Genomic DNA, 19,883 nt, shown 5'->3' with positions numbered 1-19,883 from the left:
CACTCGACGGCCATATTGTTTACAAGAATGCTAACGAACGGAATTCTCCGACTTTATTAAAGGATGGGATAGAGAGTCCAGAGAGGTGCTGAATGTGCTCACTCTCAAGGGAGATCACTCTGTTAGATAAACATCAACGATGGCTGCTGCTGCAACGCGTGACACTTGCTGACATTTACCGGGCGCACGAGCGAATAATGCCCTATATACACAAGACACCTGTGTTTACCAATGCCACGTTTGATAAATTAATTGGGAGGAATGCATTTTTCAAGGCCGAGAATCTCCAGAAGACGGGATCGTTCAAAGCAAGAGGAGCCCTGAATGCTGTCAGTAATCTTCTCCAAGTTCAGGGACACATGCACTAGCGCACGACCAGTTAGTTTCAGTAATGTTTCGGTTGCTTTCTATTACTAGCATGGCTATCATAAGCAAAAAATCATGTTGTATAAGTAGACCTGCATGAATATTATGCATTTTTTTCTGATGTCACATAACACTTTCTTATTTTTAAAGTTTTTTTTTAAAAAGGTCCCTTTCCGAAACAAAAATGAAGTTCAACATACATGGACATGTAAGGCCAAAAAATATATTTCTGTTAAGGGTTACATTGGCAATTAGGGTCGGTAGGTCCCTTTCACTCTAAAGTAATGGCCAGAGCCTGAGTCTGAGATCAAAATCCTGACTTTTATTTTTTTTTTCGTAGAAAAGTGGAAAAAAAATTAGGGTTGGGGTAAAAAAAATTAGGGTTGGTCGAGTAACCCTAAACAAACATGTATAATTTCTTCTTTGCCTAAGTATTAATTTTGTACCTTTTATCGATGACCTAAGATGAAGAAAAATAAGATAGCCTTCTATCAGTATAAAGATTAATTTTACTGTTTTGTCGTCTGGTGCGATGATCGTCAACTAATTTAGTATAACTTTTGATGCTGTAATTAAGACATTTGATTTGTTTTAATTAAATTGTTCAGAATGTGTCATGTTGAGTTACAATATATTAGCTTAATAACTTTTCCGACTCTACAAAATTATCAAAATTAATGTTTTACATTCCCATTTTAAAAATTAAAAACCTTTTCGGAAAGGTAGTGGTCCTTTCATTACACTATCATACCTGCACCATATAACGTTTTGGTTATACATGCATACAAATGTCTCTTTTTCTTCATCTTTTGTTAAGGAGTTGATCTTGTGTATCTTTGTTCTTTTTTCTATACTAAAACATCTTTGCAGTACATGTACTACTTTAAATTTTGTTTATGTATATGTATCCACACAGTGGAAACTATGCATTACTAAAAAATACTAACTATACATACTTTCAAGTACATATTGTGTAACAAAGGATAAGGAAATGTGTATGTAACACCCTGACCAGGGTTAAAACCCAGAACCTTCAGACACTAGTAGCCAGCCTACATACATGACTTTGGTATGCATGTATGTGTACAATTGTAAGCTCGTGCCTGAGGGCATATACCACATGCACCTGGTTACTGATCGATGAATGACCAGCAAGTCCAAATTAAGCTGCTGTATTCCTCCTTGCTTTTAAAATATTTGATTTGCCCTTCATTAAAGACATACATATTAAAGACCCTAAACATATAATATACAATGCATTTGGTTTTGGTGCCAATTCTGTAATGGAGAAGGAGGAAATGTACAGACTAGCGGATCTTGTAACCTCAAAACACTAATCAAAATCAAAAGGTCTACTAGTAAAGCTTCTTAATCAAAGATAATCAGGGCCGCGGTGGCCGAGTGGTTAAAATGTCCTGATATATAACCACAAGCCCTCCACATCTGGGATGCGAGTTCAAATGCAATGTGGGGCAGTTGCCAGGTACTGACCGTTGGTTTTTCTCTGGGTACTCCGGCTTTCCTCCACCAACAAACCTGGTACGTCCTTACATGACCCTGGCTGCTAATAGGACATTAAACTAATAAACCCCCAAAGATAATCAATCCTGTCCTGCCGCATAAGTATAAGTGAGGAGAAGAGAAAATTCTAGCCAGGTCCCTCTGAGCTAAATGGTCACTGATGATCAACCAAGTCCAATTTTGCTATATACATATATGTACACTGTAGAATGGTGATTGGTCCCGTCTATATCTTTTATATATTCAATGATTATTGTATGTGTACATGACATACATGTATATCAAATTTTGTTTGACATTAATGTAATATATGCATGAATTACATCTAACATGTGGCATTAAGCATCTATGCATGTGCATTTGTATTGTTTCATATCTTTATAAGTTATGTGTACATGTATATTTGAGTTAATGTACTGAGTATCTGCCTAGCACCTCCTTCAATTTCTTGTACAATAAGAAATGCACTGATACCTGTTATATATCTACACATGCATGTAATGCACATGGTTTATGGAACATGTGTTTAATTTGATATAATGTACCAAGTATAAAGCTAATGAGGCATATTATAAAATTAGCATACATGTACACCATACAGATACGTTTTATGACTTATAGCAGAAGCGAAAGAATTTTAAATAATATATTTACCTGTCGATCTATTACTGAAATATTTATAATTATACAATATTTTAATTAGTAATTAATATTAATCAAAATGAATCCTGGTAGATTATTGTAAAATTCATTTTGTAAAAAAAAAAAAAAAAAAAAAAAAAAACTTTTTATATAAGGAAAAGTATTAAAATTCCTTTGTTGCATTATTTTTAACATTCTGATTTCATTTTAAGAGCATAGTAAATAAATACACACAAAAAAAAACCATCTTAAGAAATATATTAAAATGCCATTGTTTTACCAACAGGTGATGAGCCTTAGGGAGAGGAATGCTAACGCTGCTGGAGTGGTGAGTATAGGGTCTATTTGTATGACAAATACCGTATTCAACCCAATAAGCGCCCAGGGCATTTATAAAATTGAAAAAATGAAAAGATGCTTAATAAGACAAAATTATTGTGAATCTATACAGTTTTGTGTAGTTTGGTCTTTATTTATATGACTGGGAAATTGAAAACAAGACCTCAAAAATTGGGAGAGGCGCTTATAGGGACATGGGACACTTATTTGGTTGAATACTTGGTGAGTATTCCGGGGCCTTTTGTACGACAAATAGTGAGTGAGTATTAATGGGTCAATTTGTAAGACAAATAGTGAGTAATGGTCAATGGATATATTTGTATGACAAATATCGTATTCAACCCAATAAGCACACAGGACATTTGAAAAATTGAAAAAAATGAAAAGGTGCTTTATAAGACGGCCAATGGATCTATTTGTATGACAAATATCTATTTAACTCAATTAGCACCCAGGGCATATGAAAAATTGAAAAAATGAAAAGGTGCTTTATAACAAGAAATTATTGCAAACCTACATGTTCAGTGTATATGGTTTTGATAGTTTTGTCTATATTCATGCGGAATTGAAATGAGGCCTCAAAAAGGGGAGGGGTGCATATAGGGACATGGGCGTTTACTGGGTCGAATACTGTAGTGAATATTGTCTTTATTTGTATGACGACAGATAGGGATTATTTGGTCTATATTTGTATGGCAAATATAGTGATAATTTGGTCTTGTTTGACAAATAGTGAGTATTTGGTCAGTTTAAATGAAAATTTGTTTGTGTTTGTTTTATGTCCTTAATATCAATACAAGGGTCATTTAAGAACTTACCAGATTTAGGAGATGGAAGAAAGCTGAAGTTAAGCAATGCTCTCTGCACAGTTGGTTAGCTGCAGACAACAGACCTGGAGGGTTATAATCTGTTAACTTCACTTCCCTCTCCTTCTTGAAAAGGAGTAGACGGATCATTACTCTTGGCTAGTGAAGACCGGTTTGTGGTTAAACATGTATACTGGAACACATTAACCACTGGGCAACCACTGTTGACTAATCCCAAAATGAATGCAGAAGCATTGGGCCTCGATGGGATATGTACCTCTTGCTGTATAGTACAAAATTTATACAACTGCATGCATTGGTTCCTTCTTCATAAAATGTATGTTTCTGTGACTACTTTCACTGTTATATATAGACTGTTTTGGTGAGAGCTAGGTCATAGATAATTATGTTTAGTGAGATATCACTACATTCATTACAAGTTTGTTTGTGTGTAACAATCTGTGATGTTTTATAGGTAACACACAGTACTGGTAATCATGGCCAGGCCTTAGCCTGGGCAGCTCAGACTGTAGGTCTCAAGTGTGCAGTCATTGTTCCTTGGGACACACCACAGGTTAAGAAGGACGCAATAACAAGCTATGGAGCAGAGCTAGTCTTGTGTGAGCCTACACCTAAGTCTCGGTAAGTATAATAGTATACTGAAGTGTTTGAATTTTCATCAGCACTCAATTTCCACGCAATACAAAATCACTAAAATAAAGTTTCAAAAAACATCCAAAAGATGCACCAACACAAGATCTCAAATACCAAATCATCCAATTCCAAAACCATGGAAAGAACATTCCAATGCAAAAAGTGCCAAAATAAATGAATTACAACCAGAAAAAATTCCATTTCCACAACCACCAAACAAATGAAAAACAAACCCATCCAAGAATTTATCCAAATTACCCAAAAATTCCTCAACCCAACCCCCCGAGTAATGAAATGGCGGTGTGTAATTACGTTACAATGTCATTATACTTGTATACATAATTGAATTACGTCCTGACATTCATTATTCTGCATTTAGTTTGACATACCGAGACAGAGTTAATCAATTGTCACAGATATTCCAAGATTGTAAATTTGTTTAATAGGGCATCCAGCTTTTTATTCAATATAACTTTAAGCTCATTAGACATGTCGACAGCCATTTTGGTCAATGGGTTATTTTAGTTGTAGCTGGTGGCTACTTCTATTGACGAAATTTATTATTCATTTTTACATTTACTTTCATACTACTTGTAATAACTACAACAATGATTAATACCTTGTTAAAAGACAAACACATAGAGAATGGAATATTTTTCAGCTTTCTGTGTGTGCCAACTTTGATTAGCGACCATCCAATTGTTTTAAATAGAAATTTTCCCATCCTACACTTTACCTTGTAGACAGGAAACCTGTCAGAGAGTTGCTGAGGAGCAGGGGCTGGAGTTTGTTCCCTCCATTTGATCACCATGACGTCATAGCTGGACAGGTTAAAGCCACACAAACCTTCCAATACTAGAAGGATCAGAGATATAATGTTGTACATGAAGTATTCTAAACATTCTGGTCTATCTTACCTTTATGCAAGGCTTTTGAGAAAGTGAATTGAATGAACTGATTTCAAATAAATGATTTTGAACTTCATACAAAGTAAAAGCCAATAACTCGAAAATGATGTTAAAATATTCAATGATTGCTGCCATTTTAATGAGGAAAATCCTGGACTGACTACTTATAAAATTGGATTCAAACTTTATGGTAGTAAGTGAGTGATTTGGAGCTTCATTTGAGAGACATTACATACGGTGTAGCCATTTTGTTTATTGCGGGTCAAATTATTTTGCAATTTCATTAATGAGTACATTAATGTTCAGCTGTTATAATTTTTTGCATTTTGGCTTTCAGGGTTTTCTAAGATTTAGCTACTCCAAGAAAAGATTTAGTATGATAAAGATTATATTTATAATATAATAGAAATAAACTTTTTTTGATCTTGCTTCAGGGTACCATAGGCATGGAGCTACTAAAACAAGCGCCAGACCTTGATGCTATACTTGTTCCTGTCAGCGGGGGAGGCATGGCTCTCTGGTATAGCTATCGCAGCCAAGGCGATGAAACCCGACATCAAAAGTGAGTTATTTTATATAGCTTCCGAAGCTGGTGATTAAATCCAATATTAAAAAGTGAGTGATGCATTGACTTTTCTACAACTTGAATGTACATGTATATTGTGTCTGTAACTATTGAATAATGCTTCAGAAGTATGAGTACTTACTTTAATTATCAATTTGTATCTTATGAATCTTGCTAAGTATGAAGCCAGTCACCAAAAATGAATGACATTTATATATTGGACTGACTCTGTGTGCATCCATTGTAAATGAACTGTTGTTAGTATAAAAGTAGTTAAATTCTTCTCCGAACAGCCTTCCGGCTTTCAGGGGTTGAGAATTATACTTTCAATTTATCTTGCATGTTCAAATGCAAATTTGTAATTGAGCCCAGATATTACCCTACGTGCACCGGGAGACTCTTCAGCTGTCATATAAAAATAATTAAATTATGCATTAAATAGAGGATCTTACACTCGTGGCCATGTAATATTGGAATTATTAAAATTTGATATACCCTTTTAATATCAGTTAATGTTTCTGTCTTAACAGAGACAATCGTGCAATATTATAACGGAGTATTGTGTCATTATTACCATGACATAACAGTTGTGTGTTATTGCATTCATGTCTTATAAACGTATGTCTTTTGATATATATGATATGGCCATATCACACAACTGTAAGACATGCCTGAACCATCCATTTATTTGATGAAAATGATTCTTTTGGTCTCATTGTGTATGGCTGTAAAATGTGCTTTGGCCGTGACTGTTAGTTATTTAAATGCATGTTTTTCTTTGTACATAGTATATCTTGTGGAGGCTGAGGGAAAGATGTGTGAGAGAAGTCGTTACGAGCAGGTAAAGTAATTGTTAGTATTGAATACAAAATTATAAATAAATGTTAGGTCTATAAGGTATGTAATTGTTAGCAATGAATACGAGATAATTGTTAGCAATGAATGCGAGATAATTGTTAGCAATGAATACGAGATAATTGTTAGCAATGAACACTAGATTGATAAGGTTTAAGAACTATCGAATATGTAATTTTTAGCATTGAATACTAGATTAGGTATTGGGGTTATCAGTTATGCATTTGTTAGCATTGAATACTAGATTAGGTGTTGGGGCTATCAGTTATTATCCCCCGCCCAACGAAGTTGGAGGGGGATATACAAATGGGTTCTGTCCGTCCATCTGTCCGTCCGTCCGTACGAATGGTTTCCGGAGCATAACTCTAAAACAAGTAGCGATATTTCCACGAAACTTCATACACACATTGGTCTTATGGTCTAGTAGTGCCTTTTGCTATTTTTAGGTTTTCATTTTTTTGCATTTTTTTCGTAACCATGGAAACATTGCTGAAAATATCATATTTTTGTACCAGGTTCGTTTCCGGAGCATAACTCTAAAACCAGAAGAGATATTTCCATGAAACTTCATAGACACATTGTTCATATGGTCTATTAGTGCCTTTTGCTATTTTTAGGTTTTCACTTTTTGTGTTTTTTTCTGTAACCATAGAAACATTGCTGAAAATATCATATTTTTGTAGCAGGTTCATTTCCGGAGCATACTCTAAAACAAGCAGAGATATTTCCACGAAACTTCATAGACACTTTTCTTTTTATGGTCTAGTAGTACCTTTTGCTATTTTTAGATTTTCATTTTTTGCACTTTTTCCGTTACCATGGAAACATTGCTGAAAATATCATGGTAAATGGTAAATGTTACTTTGCAAAACTCCACCCATCTTTGTGTATATAGTCTAATATAAATGTCAAGGCTGTATACCTGATTCAACAATTGCAGCCCCGCGCTCTACTTGAATTATACTCCATCTTTCTTTAGCTCAACTTCCTTTTTCCTGGTTTTTTTTTCCATACACATAAGTCTCCACAATCAAATTTACTTCAGCTTTGATATCTCCATTGGCGGGGGATCTGAATGACTATGTCCTTGTGTAATTGTTAGCATTGATTTCTAGATTAGGTGTTGGGGCTATCAGTTATGTAATTGTTAGCATTGAATACTAGATTAAATATTAGGACTATCAGTTATGTAATTGTTAGCATTGAATACTAGATTAAATATTAGGACTATCAGTTATGTAATTGTTAGCATTGAATACTAGATTAGGTATTGGGACTAGCAGTTATGTAATTGTTAGCATTGAATACTAGATTAGGTATTGGGACTATCAGTTATGTAATTGTTAGCATTGAATACTAGATAAGGTATTGGGGCTATCAATTATGTAATTGTTAGCATTGAATACTAGATAAGGTATTGGGGCTATCAATTATGTAATTGTTAGCATTGAATTCTAGATTAGGTATTGGGGCTATCAGTTATGTAATTGTTAGCATTGATTTCTAGATTAGATATTGGGGCTATCAGTTATGTAATTGTTAGCATTGATTTCTAGATTAGATATTGGGGCTATCGGTTATGTAAGTGTTAGCATTGAATACTAGATTAGGTATATGGGACTATCATGTTATGTAATTGTTAGCATTGAATACTAGATTAGGTATTAGGACTATCAGTTATGTAATTGTTAGCATTGAATATTAGGTATTGGGACTATCAGTTATGTAATTGTTAGCATTGAATACTAGATTAAATATTAGGACTATCAGTTATGAAATTGTTAGCATTAAATTATAGATTAAATATTAGGACTATCAGTTATGTAATTGTTAGCATTGAATACTAGATTAAATATTAGGACTATCAGTTAGGAAATTGTTAGCATTGAATACTAGATTAAATATTAGGACTATCAGTTATGAAATTGTTAGCATTGAATACTAGATTAGGTATCGGGACTAAACAGTTATGAAATTGTGAGCATTGAATACTAGATTAAATATTAGGACTATCAGTTATGAAATTGTTAGCATTGAATTATAGATTAAATATTAGGACTATCAGTTATGTAATTGTTAGCATTGAATAATAGATTAAATATTAGGACTATCAGTTATGTAATTGTTAGCATTGAATAATAGATTAAATATTAGGACTATCAGTTATGAAATTGTTAGCATTGAATTATAGATTAAATATTAGGACTATCAGTTATGTAATTGTTAGCATTGAATAATAGATTAAATATTAGGACTATCAGTTATGTAATTGTTAGCATTGAATAATAGATTAAATATTAGGACTATCAGTTATGAAATTGTTAGCATTGAATATGAGATTAAATATTAGGACTATCAGTTATGAAATTGTTAGCATTGAATAATAGATTAAATATTAGGACTATCAGTTATGAAATTGTTAGCATTGAATACTAGATTAAATATTAGGACTATCAGTTATGTAATTGTTAGCATTGAATACTAGATTTAGGTATTAGGAATATCAGTTATGAAATTGTGAGCATTGAATAATAGATTAGGTATTGGGGCTATCAGTTATGAAATTGTTAGCATTGAATAATAGATTAAATAGTAGGACTATCAGTTATGAAATTGTTAGCATTGAATACTAGATTAAATATTAGGACTATCAGTTATGTAATTGTTAGCATTGAATAATAGATTAAATATTAGGACTATCAGTTATGTAATTGTTAGCATTGAATACTAGATTAGGTATTGGGACTATCAGTTATGTAATTTTTAGCATTGAATACTAGATTAGTTTGGTTTGGTTTGTTTAGTTTTACGTCCTATTAACAGCCAGGGTCATGTAAGGACGTGCCAGGTTTGTTGGTGGAGGAAAGCCGGAGTACCCGGAGAAAAACCACCAGCCAGCGGTCAGTACCTGGCAACTGCCCCACATGGGATTCGAACCCGCATCCCAGAGGTGGAGGGCTTGTGGTAATATGTCGGGACATCTTAACCACTCGGCCACCGCGGCCCCTTATAATACTAGATTAAATATTAGGACTATCAGTTATGTAATTGTTAGCATTGAATAATAGATTAAATATTAGGACTATCAGTTATGAAATTGTTAGCATTGAATATGAGATTAAATATTAGGACTATCAGTTATGAAATTGTTAGCATTGAATAATAGATTAAATATTAGGACTATCAGTTATGAAATTGTTAGCATTGAATACTAGATTAAATATTAGGACTATCAGTTATGTAATTGTTAGCATTGAATACTAGATTTAGGTATTAGGACTATCAGTTATGAAATTGTTAGCACTGAATAATAGATTAGGTATTGGGGCTATCAGTTATGAAATTGTTAGCGTTGAATAATAGATTAAATAGTAGGACTATCAGTTATGAAATTGTTAGCATTGAATACTAGATTAAATATTAGGACTATCAGTTATGTAATTGTTAGCATTGAATAATAGATTAAATATTAGGACTATCAGTTATGTAATTGTTAGCATTGAATACTAGATTAGGTATTGGGACTATTAGTTATGTAATTTTTAGCATTGAATACTAGATTAGGTATTGGGACTATCAGTTATGTAATTTTTAGCATTGAATACTAGATTAGGTATTGGGGCTATCAGTTATGTAATTGTTAGCATTGAATACTAGATTAAATATTAGGACTATCAGTTATGACATTGTTAGCATTGAATACTAGATTAATATATTAGGACTATCAGTTATGTAATTGTTAGCATTGAATACTAGATTAAGTATTGGGGCTATCAGTTATGTAATTGTTAGCATTGAATACTAGATTAAGTATTAAGGTCTACCAGTTATGTCGCAAAAGTAATCTAGATGCAATATCTGGAAGGTATATTGGAAAATATCAGTCAATAAACATTAACTTTATTGTTATTGTCAACTGATTGTTTCTTTTATAGTGATTGTATGTCTACATGTATATCCTAACCAAAGTGTTGAAAATTTCTACTTAATGCTCTATATACCGTATTATCGTTCAATGTACTCTGTAAGGATAAGAATAGTTACCTATGTAAATTCTTATATTGATGCATAAATCATAGCTTCTATCTATTTTTTGTATTTCATAAATGCATAAATAATGGCTATAAGATACAGGTACACAATGTATTTATTTAATATTGTCATCTCAACAACTAAAGATATTCCTTTTATTGGTATATACAGTAACTAACCACGGTAAACCAATATACACATCCTCGATACTCCAGGGGTTCCAATCATTTACGATCTCTACACCCCTGGACTATCTCATAGTAAAACTGGAGACAACAGAACAGAACAGTATTTAGTCATTTGGTGTACATCAAAAGAGCCGTATAACAGTACACTATGGTTGACTGTGTGGCTTTGATGTAAGGCGTCGGTCTCTCTGTAGTCTTGAAAGGAAATCCTTGCTGGCCTGTAATTGGTCAAATGTTTTCCGCTGAGGTGCTTTCAATTTCACTAGGAGATAGTCCAGGGGTGTAGAAATCGTAAGTGATCAGAACCCCTGGAGTATCGAGGATGATATATACAGTACATCTGTCAACATGAGCACAGCCGAGGACGAACGTTTTGTAGGTTACACATAAGCGTGTTTCCTCAAATAGAAATAACATGTATGATATTGTTATTGGTCATATGATCATTTGAGGTTGTTTGCCCTTCCTATTAGATTCTCATTTCCATGACTTTTCCTGTAAAATATACACATTGAGTTAACTTAAAGGAAAATTGATTCATAAATCATTTAATCTGTATTCTAGATTTTGATCTAATTAATTATATTTTCTGCTTTTTGCAACATTTGCTGCAACGTAATGTTATATTATGATTGTGTAAAATTATATCATCCCCGAACCAAAATACAAAGGGAGATAATTATGTGTCATGGAATGGTTTTGAAATTCATATAGTTTGTGTTAATTTTCTCCAATTTATCACTCTAACCTTTGCTTAGAGTTCTGTCATTCAAAACATCTCTGAGTATCATTGCCTCATTTTCTTTCATTGATACTTGTGCAGCAACATTCAATTGTTAGACAGTTTAACTTGTCAAAACCATGTATATGTCATCGGGACCAGCATTTGTGTCCAGTATAGACATGTTTCAGATTATACAAGTTTTAATTGTTATTTGTGTCGTTGCATATTATGGAGTCGTCTCAATTGCACTAAACATGACGTAAAAATCAGTACCTACCCGCAAGAGTAGATGACTCCGTAATATGCAAATACAGAATACATTTAGAAAGAATAGACAGGTACTCATATCGGACAAGGGCTGGTATTGACAGTTTATATTACAGTGTATATATCTGGTACATACTTATATGATTTTAATATTATACAAGACTGCATGTGTTATTTCTAAAGTCTTTATGCAATAATTATGGAATTATTTATTCTTTCAACATATCTCGTTTATGTTAAGTTTATTGGAAAATCTCGTGAGAGTAGCTTATAACTTATTTGAAATAGAATAAGTAACATGATAGCATTAAGATATGATGGATTTTGTGTAAAATCTGTAACAGAAAACGATGCAGAGAATATTCAGATAAATAGATATGTTTACAGAATGCGATCCTCAATACTCCAGGGATTACTATCACTGTCGTCATATTTACCCCTTGAATAACATATGCATGTCATAGAAAAAACTAAAGACAGTTCAGGAAAAAAATGAGCAATCACGGGCCTGCACAGACTTCATGTGAAGATTTACTGTACAGGGAGTGACATTCAACTTCAAGCCACAATGTTTGATTCTTTTGTTGTACACAAAGCCTTCAGTTTTTCTTAATGGCATATCTCAGGGGTGGATATGACGACAGTGATAGTAACCCCTGACACATCGAGGATGGACTAACGCTTGTCAGTGTATCCTTATATACATATGTAGGGGAGAGACTCTGGCCTAACCCTCCACGATTCCTTAACACAATCGCCGATGGAATCAGGATGCAGCATCTTGGCCACCTAACATTTCCCATACTCGTAGACCTTGCAGAAAAGGACGTGTTTTCTATTGTAAGTGATCCATTTAGCACTGACTTTGGTAATGTACTTTGACTAGGTGAAAGACTGTGGCCAAACCCTCCCCAGTTTGTTGATACGATTGCTGACGCCATACGAACACAACAGCTTGGTAACATGACGTGGCCTATATTGCTTAAATATGCTGAAAAAGACGTCTTTACCATTGTAAGTTATGGTTGGAAATCAGAACGGTTTATATCTGCTGATTTGGTTAGATCAGGCTTTTTCATCTCGATCAGGGTTTTTTGGTTGTTTTGGGTTTTTTTGAGGGAGGGAGGTTAATCCAAACAATATCTATTTTTCATGCAGACAGTTTTGGGGGATTAATACATTGTAAATGTAAAATTTGAATAAAAACCTAATTCGGCCTACTATTGCCACTCATTTTACGTAGCACTTTTATTACACTGTATTATTGCCTCAGTCTGCAGAACTCACCATCAGTTGAAAACTATATTATGCAATGGAAACTATTGACTGTTTATTTTATGATAGAATTTGGAGAATGGTTAATGCAGTCCTCACTGTTAGTTTGGCTTTATTGTTTTGTAAAATTGTTTACATTACAAGCTTTTCAGGGAGAAGGGGATGGGGATTCAAGGCGTGTTCCTACTTAACAGTTACATCTAAAACTTCTTACTTAAACATTGTTATAAGGTTTCGATACCGTAACTGTAAACCAAATTTCTTTCGCGGCTACTTAATTTCGCGATTTCCGTTTCAAAATATTTTCTTTGAGATTAGTTTCACAGATCTAAAATTGAATGGAAATATCTTTGAATTTAATGGTGCAAGAATTGTGGAAGATATCAATTCGTGGAGATGAACATTTGCTTGTTTACCTCGGTGGCGAAATTCGCGAAAATAGATCGCACGCGAAAGTGGTTTACAGTATATGAAATGTTGAATTCGATGAAAACAATTATTTATTTGTCTTTTGAATTTTTTAAAGAAATTCACTCAAAGACAGTTGTAGAAGATAAGGAAATGTTTCACTATTTTTCAGAGTGATGCAGACATGATAAAAGGAATGAAGTTTGCTTTTGAAAGGATGAAGGTAATCATTTATTTTTCTCTAATTTAAAATAGTTTCTATTTACATCTAGCTTACATTTTTGTTTAATTATAGGAAAAATTGTTTAATACGGAGTAATTTTGTTTGTCTTTCATAAAAAAGATCAAATTGTTGTGGTTAAGTCTTATTCAATAATTAGATACAATTTTGTAATTCTTGGACGATATTTGTTTCAGAATAATTCAAATTGCAGAAGATAGATCTAGACATTCTACCCAGAACGTTTATTAATATTTGAACACCCGTAGCCTATCTTTATTTGATTTCTATTCCAGTTGGTGATCGAAGCAGCGTCAGGAGCAGCCGTAGTAGCAGCAGCCATGTCGGACAAGCTTGCTGCCATGGACAAGGATATGAAAAATATTGGTGTAATTCTGTGTGGGGGTAATGTAGATATCGACAAGCTTCCATGGTACTAAATCTTTTAATGAACACAAATCTTTTAATGAACACTGTACTATCTGGAATATATCTATAAGGTTGTATTCTGATATTGCATTATTATAAACTTTTCACGGTATGCAGAATTAATGCTCTTTATATTCATCTCTATAGAATCTACACAAAATTCTCAACTTGCATTTTTCAGTTAATATTTTTCATGAATTTAAAGAAGCTCCATCGCCGACAGAGCAAAAATAATACTAATCATTTGAAGAATGCTTGATATTTAATCATGTATATATATGCCTATTAACACAAAAAAATACATATGAAATAAATCGTTTTGTTTTGGATGCGAGCGCAATAAATACTGCATTCCACTAAAGGCCATAAATATGTTTGACATTTTATCTGAAGGAAAATTAGACGCTCCAACTTTTAAATTTTGGTAATGATAGAAAGCAACTTCTGTAACTGAAAAAAATACTTATTCGTCAACGTCTGTTTTTGGCAGAGAAAAAAAAACTTTTGTCAGCAGTGAAGCATCTTAAATATGACTCTGTGGCTGGTGGCTGTGCCATTAGATCAAGTGTGTTCTCTAGGTTGAGTATATATTTCAGGGTTGTGTATTTCATGATAACCGATATAATGACAATTCAAAATTGTTTCTTCGTATAAAATCTGCCTAAAAACGGGGTTGATTCTGCAGACAGAAACATATTTTTTGAATTTTAAAATTTGCTGTAAAATGAATACCAGAATCTGTCATATATGGAAAAATATCAATAAATCCCTATGTTCATATTTGGAACCTCATTTTCAGGGTTTATTATTAATCTTTATTCTGCACTGTTAACAGTTGTGATATTTTTGATGTCAGCATTTTTAGCCCACCATCAACAGATGCTGGGCTATTCAAATCGCTTTTTGTCCGTCGTCCGTCCGTTCGTCCTTCCGTCCGTTAACAATTCTTGTTACAGCTATTTTTCAGAAAGTACTGAAGGGATGTTTCTCAAATTTCATATGTAGGTTCCCCTAGGGCCCTAGTTGTGCATATTGTATTTTGGGACCAATCGGTCAACAAAATGGCCACCAGGCAGCCATCTTGGATTTTGATAGTTAAAGTTTGTTACCGCTATTTCTCAGAATGTACAGAAGGGATCTTTCTCAAATTTCACATGTAAGTTCCCCTAGGGGCCTAGTTTTGCATATTGCATTTTGGGACCAATCGGTTAACAAGATGGCCGACAGGCAGCCATCTTGGATTTTGACAATTGAAGTTTGTTACCGCTATTTCTCAGAAAGTACAGAAGGGATCTGTCTCAAATTGCATGTGCAGGTTCCCCTAGGGGCCTAGTTGTGCATATTGCATTTTGGGACAGATCGATGAACAAGATGGCCGACAGGCCGCCATCTTGGATTTTGACATTTGAACTTTGTTACAGCTATTTCTCAGAAAGTACAGAAGGGATCTGTCTCAAATTGCATGTGCAGATTCCCCTAGGGGTCTAGTTGTGCATATTGCATTTTGGGACCGATTGATTGACAAGATGGCCAACAGGCCGCCATCTTGGATTTTGATAGTTAAAGCTTGTTACCACTATTTGTCAGAAAGTACTTAAGGGATCTGTATCAAATTGCATGTGCAGGTTCCCCTAGGGGTCTAGTTGTGCATATTGCATTTTCAGACCCATCGGTAAACAAGATGGCCGACAGGACGCCATCTTGGATTTTGATAATTGAAGCTTGTTACCACTATTTCTTAGAAAGTGCTGAAAGGATCTGTCTCAAATTTCATGTGCAGGTTCCCCTAGGTCCCTGGTTATGCATATTGCATTTTGGTACCGATCAGTGAACAAGATGGCCGACAGGACGCCATCTTGGATTTTGACAATTGAAGTTTTTTTCCTCTATGTCTAAGAAGGGATCTGTCTCAAATTGTACGTGCAGGTTCTTCTAGGAGTCTAGTTGTGCATATTGCATTTTAGGACCGATCGGTGAACAAGGTGGCCGACAGGTAGCCATCAAGGATTTTGATAATTAAAGTTAGTTACCCGTTATATATCTCAGAAAGCAGTCAAAGGATCTTTCTGAAATTTCATGTGTAGTAATATGTAGTAAAAGCTTGAAAAAGCAGAGAAAAGATCCCTCTTTCCTTTGTCAGACAAAGATCGTTCTTAGGTGGGCGCCAAGATCCCTCTGGGATCTCTTGTTAATTGTACTTTTAACATTTAGAATATTTTCAATTGAAAAGTAACCCTGTTGAATCTACAATATCCTCATTTTTATACTGTTAACATTTTATATATACAATATATCGTAGAATTTATTGTATAACAACACTTGTCCACCTTTAAAAATTTCACCTGTCAACAGTTTTGAAATTAGTTTCTACCATGCATGTAAGTATTTTCTCTTACTGCTATGGTGTAAATCACTGTGAAGATTATTACCATTTTTTCTAGTAATGGTTGCCATGGAAAACTTGTGGTGTTTTCCCGATCGGAACTGCCAGTTTTCGTTTTCTTTTATGAACATTGAGATAGTAATTTCTTGCCATTTCCCAATAAATGTACAATGTTGATATATTACTATGACTTTTAACATGTTTAATGTTGTTAGAATATTAATCTATTTTTGATACACTATGTTTTAAACCATGTTCTTGATGATTCCAGTTTTATACAGTTATATATAATAGTGACGTGCCAGAAGTATCTACTTAATTTTAACTTTTTTATTTTTCATGTTTTTAATTTTCCAATTAAAATAAATGCCATAACAGGTATTTGCATGTTATTCTACAGTCGATTTAAAGACACATCAGATGTACTTTTTCAGAAATTATAAACGAGCAATAATAAATGACAGTACATGTTTGATAGACTTGTGTACATCTTTTAAAAACAAAATATTGAAAAATCAAACGTGAATTGATTAAAATCATTACAAATTTGAAAAACTCATAAACAGTTTCATATATATTCATTTTGGCATTTCATGGTCATTTACGATGATTTTGTATTAATTACTAACCAGTATTAATTTGTGATATTATAATTAATTGTGCAATATATATATGAAAGGTGCTCATTGATATACTTCATTATTCCATAAATATATTAAATGGGTCATATATTCATTTGAATAAAATCAGTAATAATACAGCTTTTTCGTGTTATACTTCACTAGCAAAAGGAACGAACAGTCTTCACGCTCTACAGTGGGAGGGGGTTATGGGTAAGAATGATATCATATTTTTAACTCCTTGGGGTGAGACTGAGAAATCTTGACTCGAAGATTTTATATTGCGTAAATGCACAATTTATTAATTTAAGTTAGAGCTTGTGCATGATGTCTCACCGGAAATGTGGATATTGCTGTCCATGGTTAAAATATTTTTTCTTAGATGTGTTACGCGATCTCCAATATCTAGGCTCCAATATCTAGTTGGTTAATTTGACATTTTTGTTAGTCTTGATCAAAAACCTAGAATCAATTATTTACTTACTTAAAATTCTTCGCTAGCTCTCTGGAATTTTATGAAACTCCATGTAGTGGATAAACTTTATTTTTATCTAGATTGACTTTATTTTATATCGACTGGGAACAATATAGAATTTTTCCAAATCTTTTTCGATGATCCGGATGTTAGCGCACGAGGGTTTTTACAATTACATCAGCAGGGGAAAACCCACGTGATTTGGCAGGTGACCCCTGACCTATTCACTTGAAACTCTGCTTGCTAATATTATGTAATACTTAAACATGTACAATTCATTCTGATTGGTTCGGTTCGATTATTCATTTAAAGTTGTATGGTCTATAACTTTAGCTCTTTTTGTCATAGTGAAAACTGTTTAAGTGTTATACATATTTTTCTCCGTCTGTCTGAGGTTTAAACTTTCTAATTTTACCACTTTTTATAAAGTTGCAGCACTGGAAGTATCTTTAACTATAAAAGTAAAAAATCTTTTTAACGTGTACACGTGAAAAATAGGCTCGAAAGATGCCGAATCATTCCGAACTCTTCCGAACATCGTCGCGACAATCTCGAAGTAAAACGAGAGTTGTGAAACCAAGAGAAAATATCAACAATTTTTCATTAACAAAATATGTGGTCGACCTCATCAGACTCTATCTACAAAGAAAATAATGCTCGCACATTACAATATTTGATACACACAACATTTTACGGTAATGTGTAAATTGGATGTTTCAAATACTCAATCTGTGGACATATACTAGCATGATTTGCTCATATAGGCCAGAAGGAAAACGTAAACAAACACATGTGTGCTTACGCTAGTTACCTGGCTCACCACGTGCATGTACAGGTCGTGTCGAACGTCAGTCACCTGATACGATTCGGAATCCGACAAAACTCGAAGTCACTGAACATGGCGGCGATCGAAGGCGCTTTATTCAAAACCAGGAATATATGATTCCTAGATTTCGGCTCTCTTATAGGCCTATACATATGCTTTTGGGGAGCTAAATCATCAAGTTACATGTCAATGTTTAAATATCAAATGTTAAAGTTACATATCGTTACAGTGAAATTAACAGCAATACAACTTTAAGGACCTGTCAGGTTTAGATGGTTGTGGAAAGCCAAAGTACCTGGAGAAAAAAAAAACCACACCTATCATTGGTCAGTACTTTGGCGTTGACCCATATTGTATTCGAACTCACGACCAAGAGATAGAGGACTTTTGGTAACATGTCGGGATACCATCTTAACCACCCACCGCTACCCCACTTCTTATTGAAATGATATTTGAGATGTAGGAAAGAAAAAAACGAAGTAAAAATGAAATAAAATAGATACGTGAACAAATGTAGGGAAAATGATTTTATTGACATTCAGTTAAACAACATATATTGGTCAGGGCTCTCTCAAATTAATTTCGATCAAGAAAATTTAAGTTCGATCTTTATAGTAGACCTTTAAGAGGTTTGAAAAAAGTATTATTCGGGAATGCTTATTTGCGAAATCATGGCAGAAATAGACGTCAAAACAACGTGAAAAATATTTGCAATAAGTGTTCAAGAAATTTAAACGTGTCTGCATAGCATTGCTTGTTACAAAATGACCACAATATCTACCGCGAATAAGAGGGAGTTTGTTTTACGAATTATAGAACAGTTGCACAATTTTCATGACAAACAACGTCAATTCAATCAAACCAGAATCTGTTAAGATGATGGCGGTGATGGACTGGCCGGCAAAACAACGACACCTTATCAGTATACCATCTCGGTATCTGAAGATTCAGCGTAATCCTGCAAGATGAATTTACGTAGTTTAAAGTCTAAGTTAGCTTACGCTTCAAACAGTCGCAAAAGACTTTCGTCAAAACTGTGCAACAAGGAAAGGCGTTACAAGCAGCACTTTATACACATCAGCATTATGCCGATACTGTGTTATACTGTTCTGGGGTTACTGGGTGTGAATATATCAAGCTCTTGCACTTTTCACTGCTACTCCATTTTCGGTAGAGGACGGTTGAATCCGATTTTCCCATTTAGCCAGTAAGTTGTCATACATCCTTTCCCCTGAAATTGAAAGTGACTATCCGTTATATAAAAACGATTCGTTCATATGATAAATTTTCTCGTCGGCAGTGCACTTTACTGACGTGCAATGTTGAGGTATAATAGTAATTTCTTGGTTTCATATATTTCGTTGTATGGCTCCTTGGCCG

At 33.9% G+C, this 19,883-nt stretch overlaps 3 protein-coding genes and 1 long non-coding RNA gene across 5 annotated transcripts in view; 2 read left to right on the top strand and 2 right to left on the bottom strand.

Moving 5' to 3' along the window:
• Positions 1 to 19,883, bottom strand: part of LOC138331869 (coiled-coil domain-containing protein 157-like) — a 74,034-nt gene that overhangs the window by 15,530 nt on the left and 38,621 nt on the right. The window lies entirely within an intron of this gene.
• LOC138331871 (uncharacterized) overlaps positions 1 to 19,883 on the bottom strand; it is a 63,397-nt gene that overhangs the window by 12,625 nt on the left and 30,889 nt on the right. The window lies entirely within an intron of this gene.
• The window catches only part of LOC138331870 (serine racemase-like), an 88,482-nt gene continuing 68,724 nt past the window's right edge, over positions 126 to 19,883 (top strand). The window contains exons 1-3 of one of the 2 annotated variants that reach the window (XM_069279704.1): positions 126 to 329; positions 2,816 to 2,857; positions 4,150 to 4,316. In XM_069279704.1, coding sequence (XP_069135805.1) covers positions 198 to 329; positions 2,816 to 2,857; positions 4,150 to 4,316 — 341 coding nt within the window. In that variant the 5' untranslated portion in view covers positions 126 to 197. Of the gene's footprint in view, positions 379 to 2,815; positions 2,858 to 4,149; positions 4,317 to 19,883 lie in introns of both variants that reach the window. The other variant, XM_069279705.1, reaches the window with a different exon arrangement.
• Positions 5,714 to 17,328, top strand: LOC138331036 (serine racemase-like). Its single transcript, XM_069278492.1, has 5 exons — positions 5,714 to 5,798; positions 6,625 to 6,642; positions 12,754 to 12,881; positions 13,723 to 13,773; positions 14,067 to 17,328. Exons 1-5 carry the CDS (start codon positions 5,714 to 5,716, stop codon positions 14,208 to 14,210), a joined length of 426 nt encoding a protein of 141 aa, XP_069134593.1. The 3' UTR covers positions 14,211 to 17,328.

The sequence above is a fragment of the Argopecten irradians genome, chromosome 9, assembly GCF_041381155.1.
Source record: "Argopecten irradians isolate NY chromosome 9, Ai_NY, whole genome shotgun sequence".
Taxonomy (NCBI): domain Eukaryota; kingdom Metazoa; phylum Mollusca; class Bivalvia; order Pectinida; family Pectinidae; genus Argopecten; species Argopecten irradians.
The sequence above is the reverse complement of the archived record's forward strand: the minus strand, read 5'-3'. Positions and strand labels throughout refer to the sequence as shown.

Bases quoted from the DNA above. Each gene is read 5' to 3' on its own strand.
- LOC138331036 (XM_069278492.1), top strand. From the start codon at position 5,714: ATGCTATACTTGTTCCTGTCAGCGGGGGAGGCATGGCTCTCTGGTATA. The intron at 12,882-13,722 runs GTAAGTTATGGT...ACTATTTTTCAG, and splicing joins AAAAAGACGTCTTTACCATT to AGTGATGCAGACATGATAAA. The intron at 13,774-14,066 runs GTAATCATTTAT...TTTCTATTCCAG, and splicing joins TTGCTTTTGAAAGGATGAAG to TTGGTGATCGAAGCAGCGTC.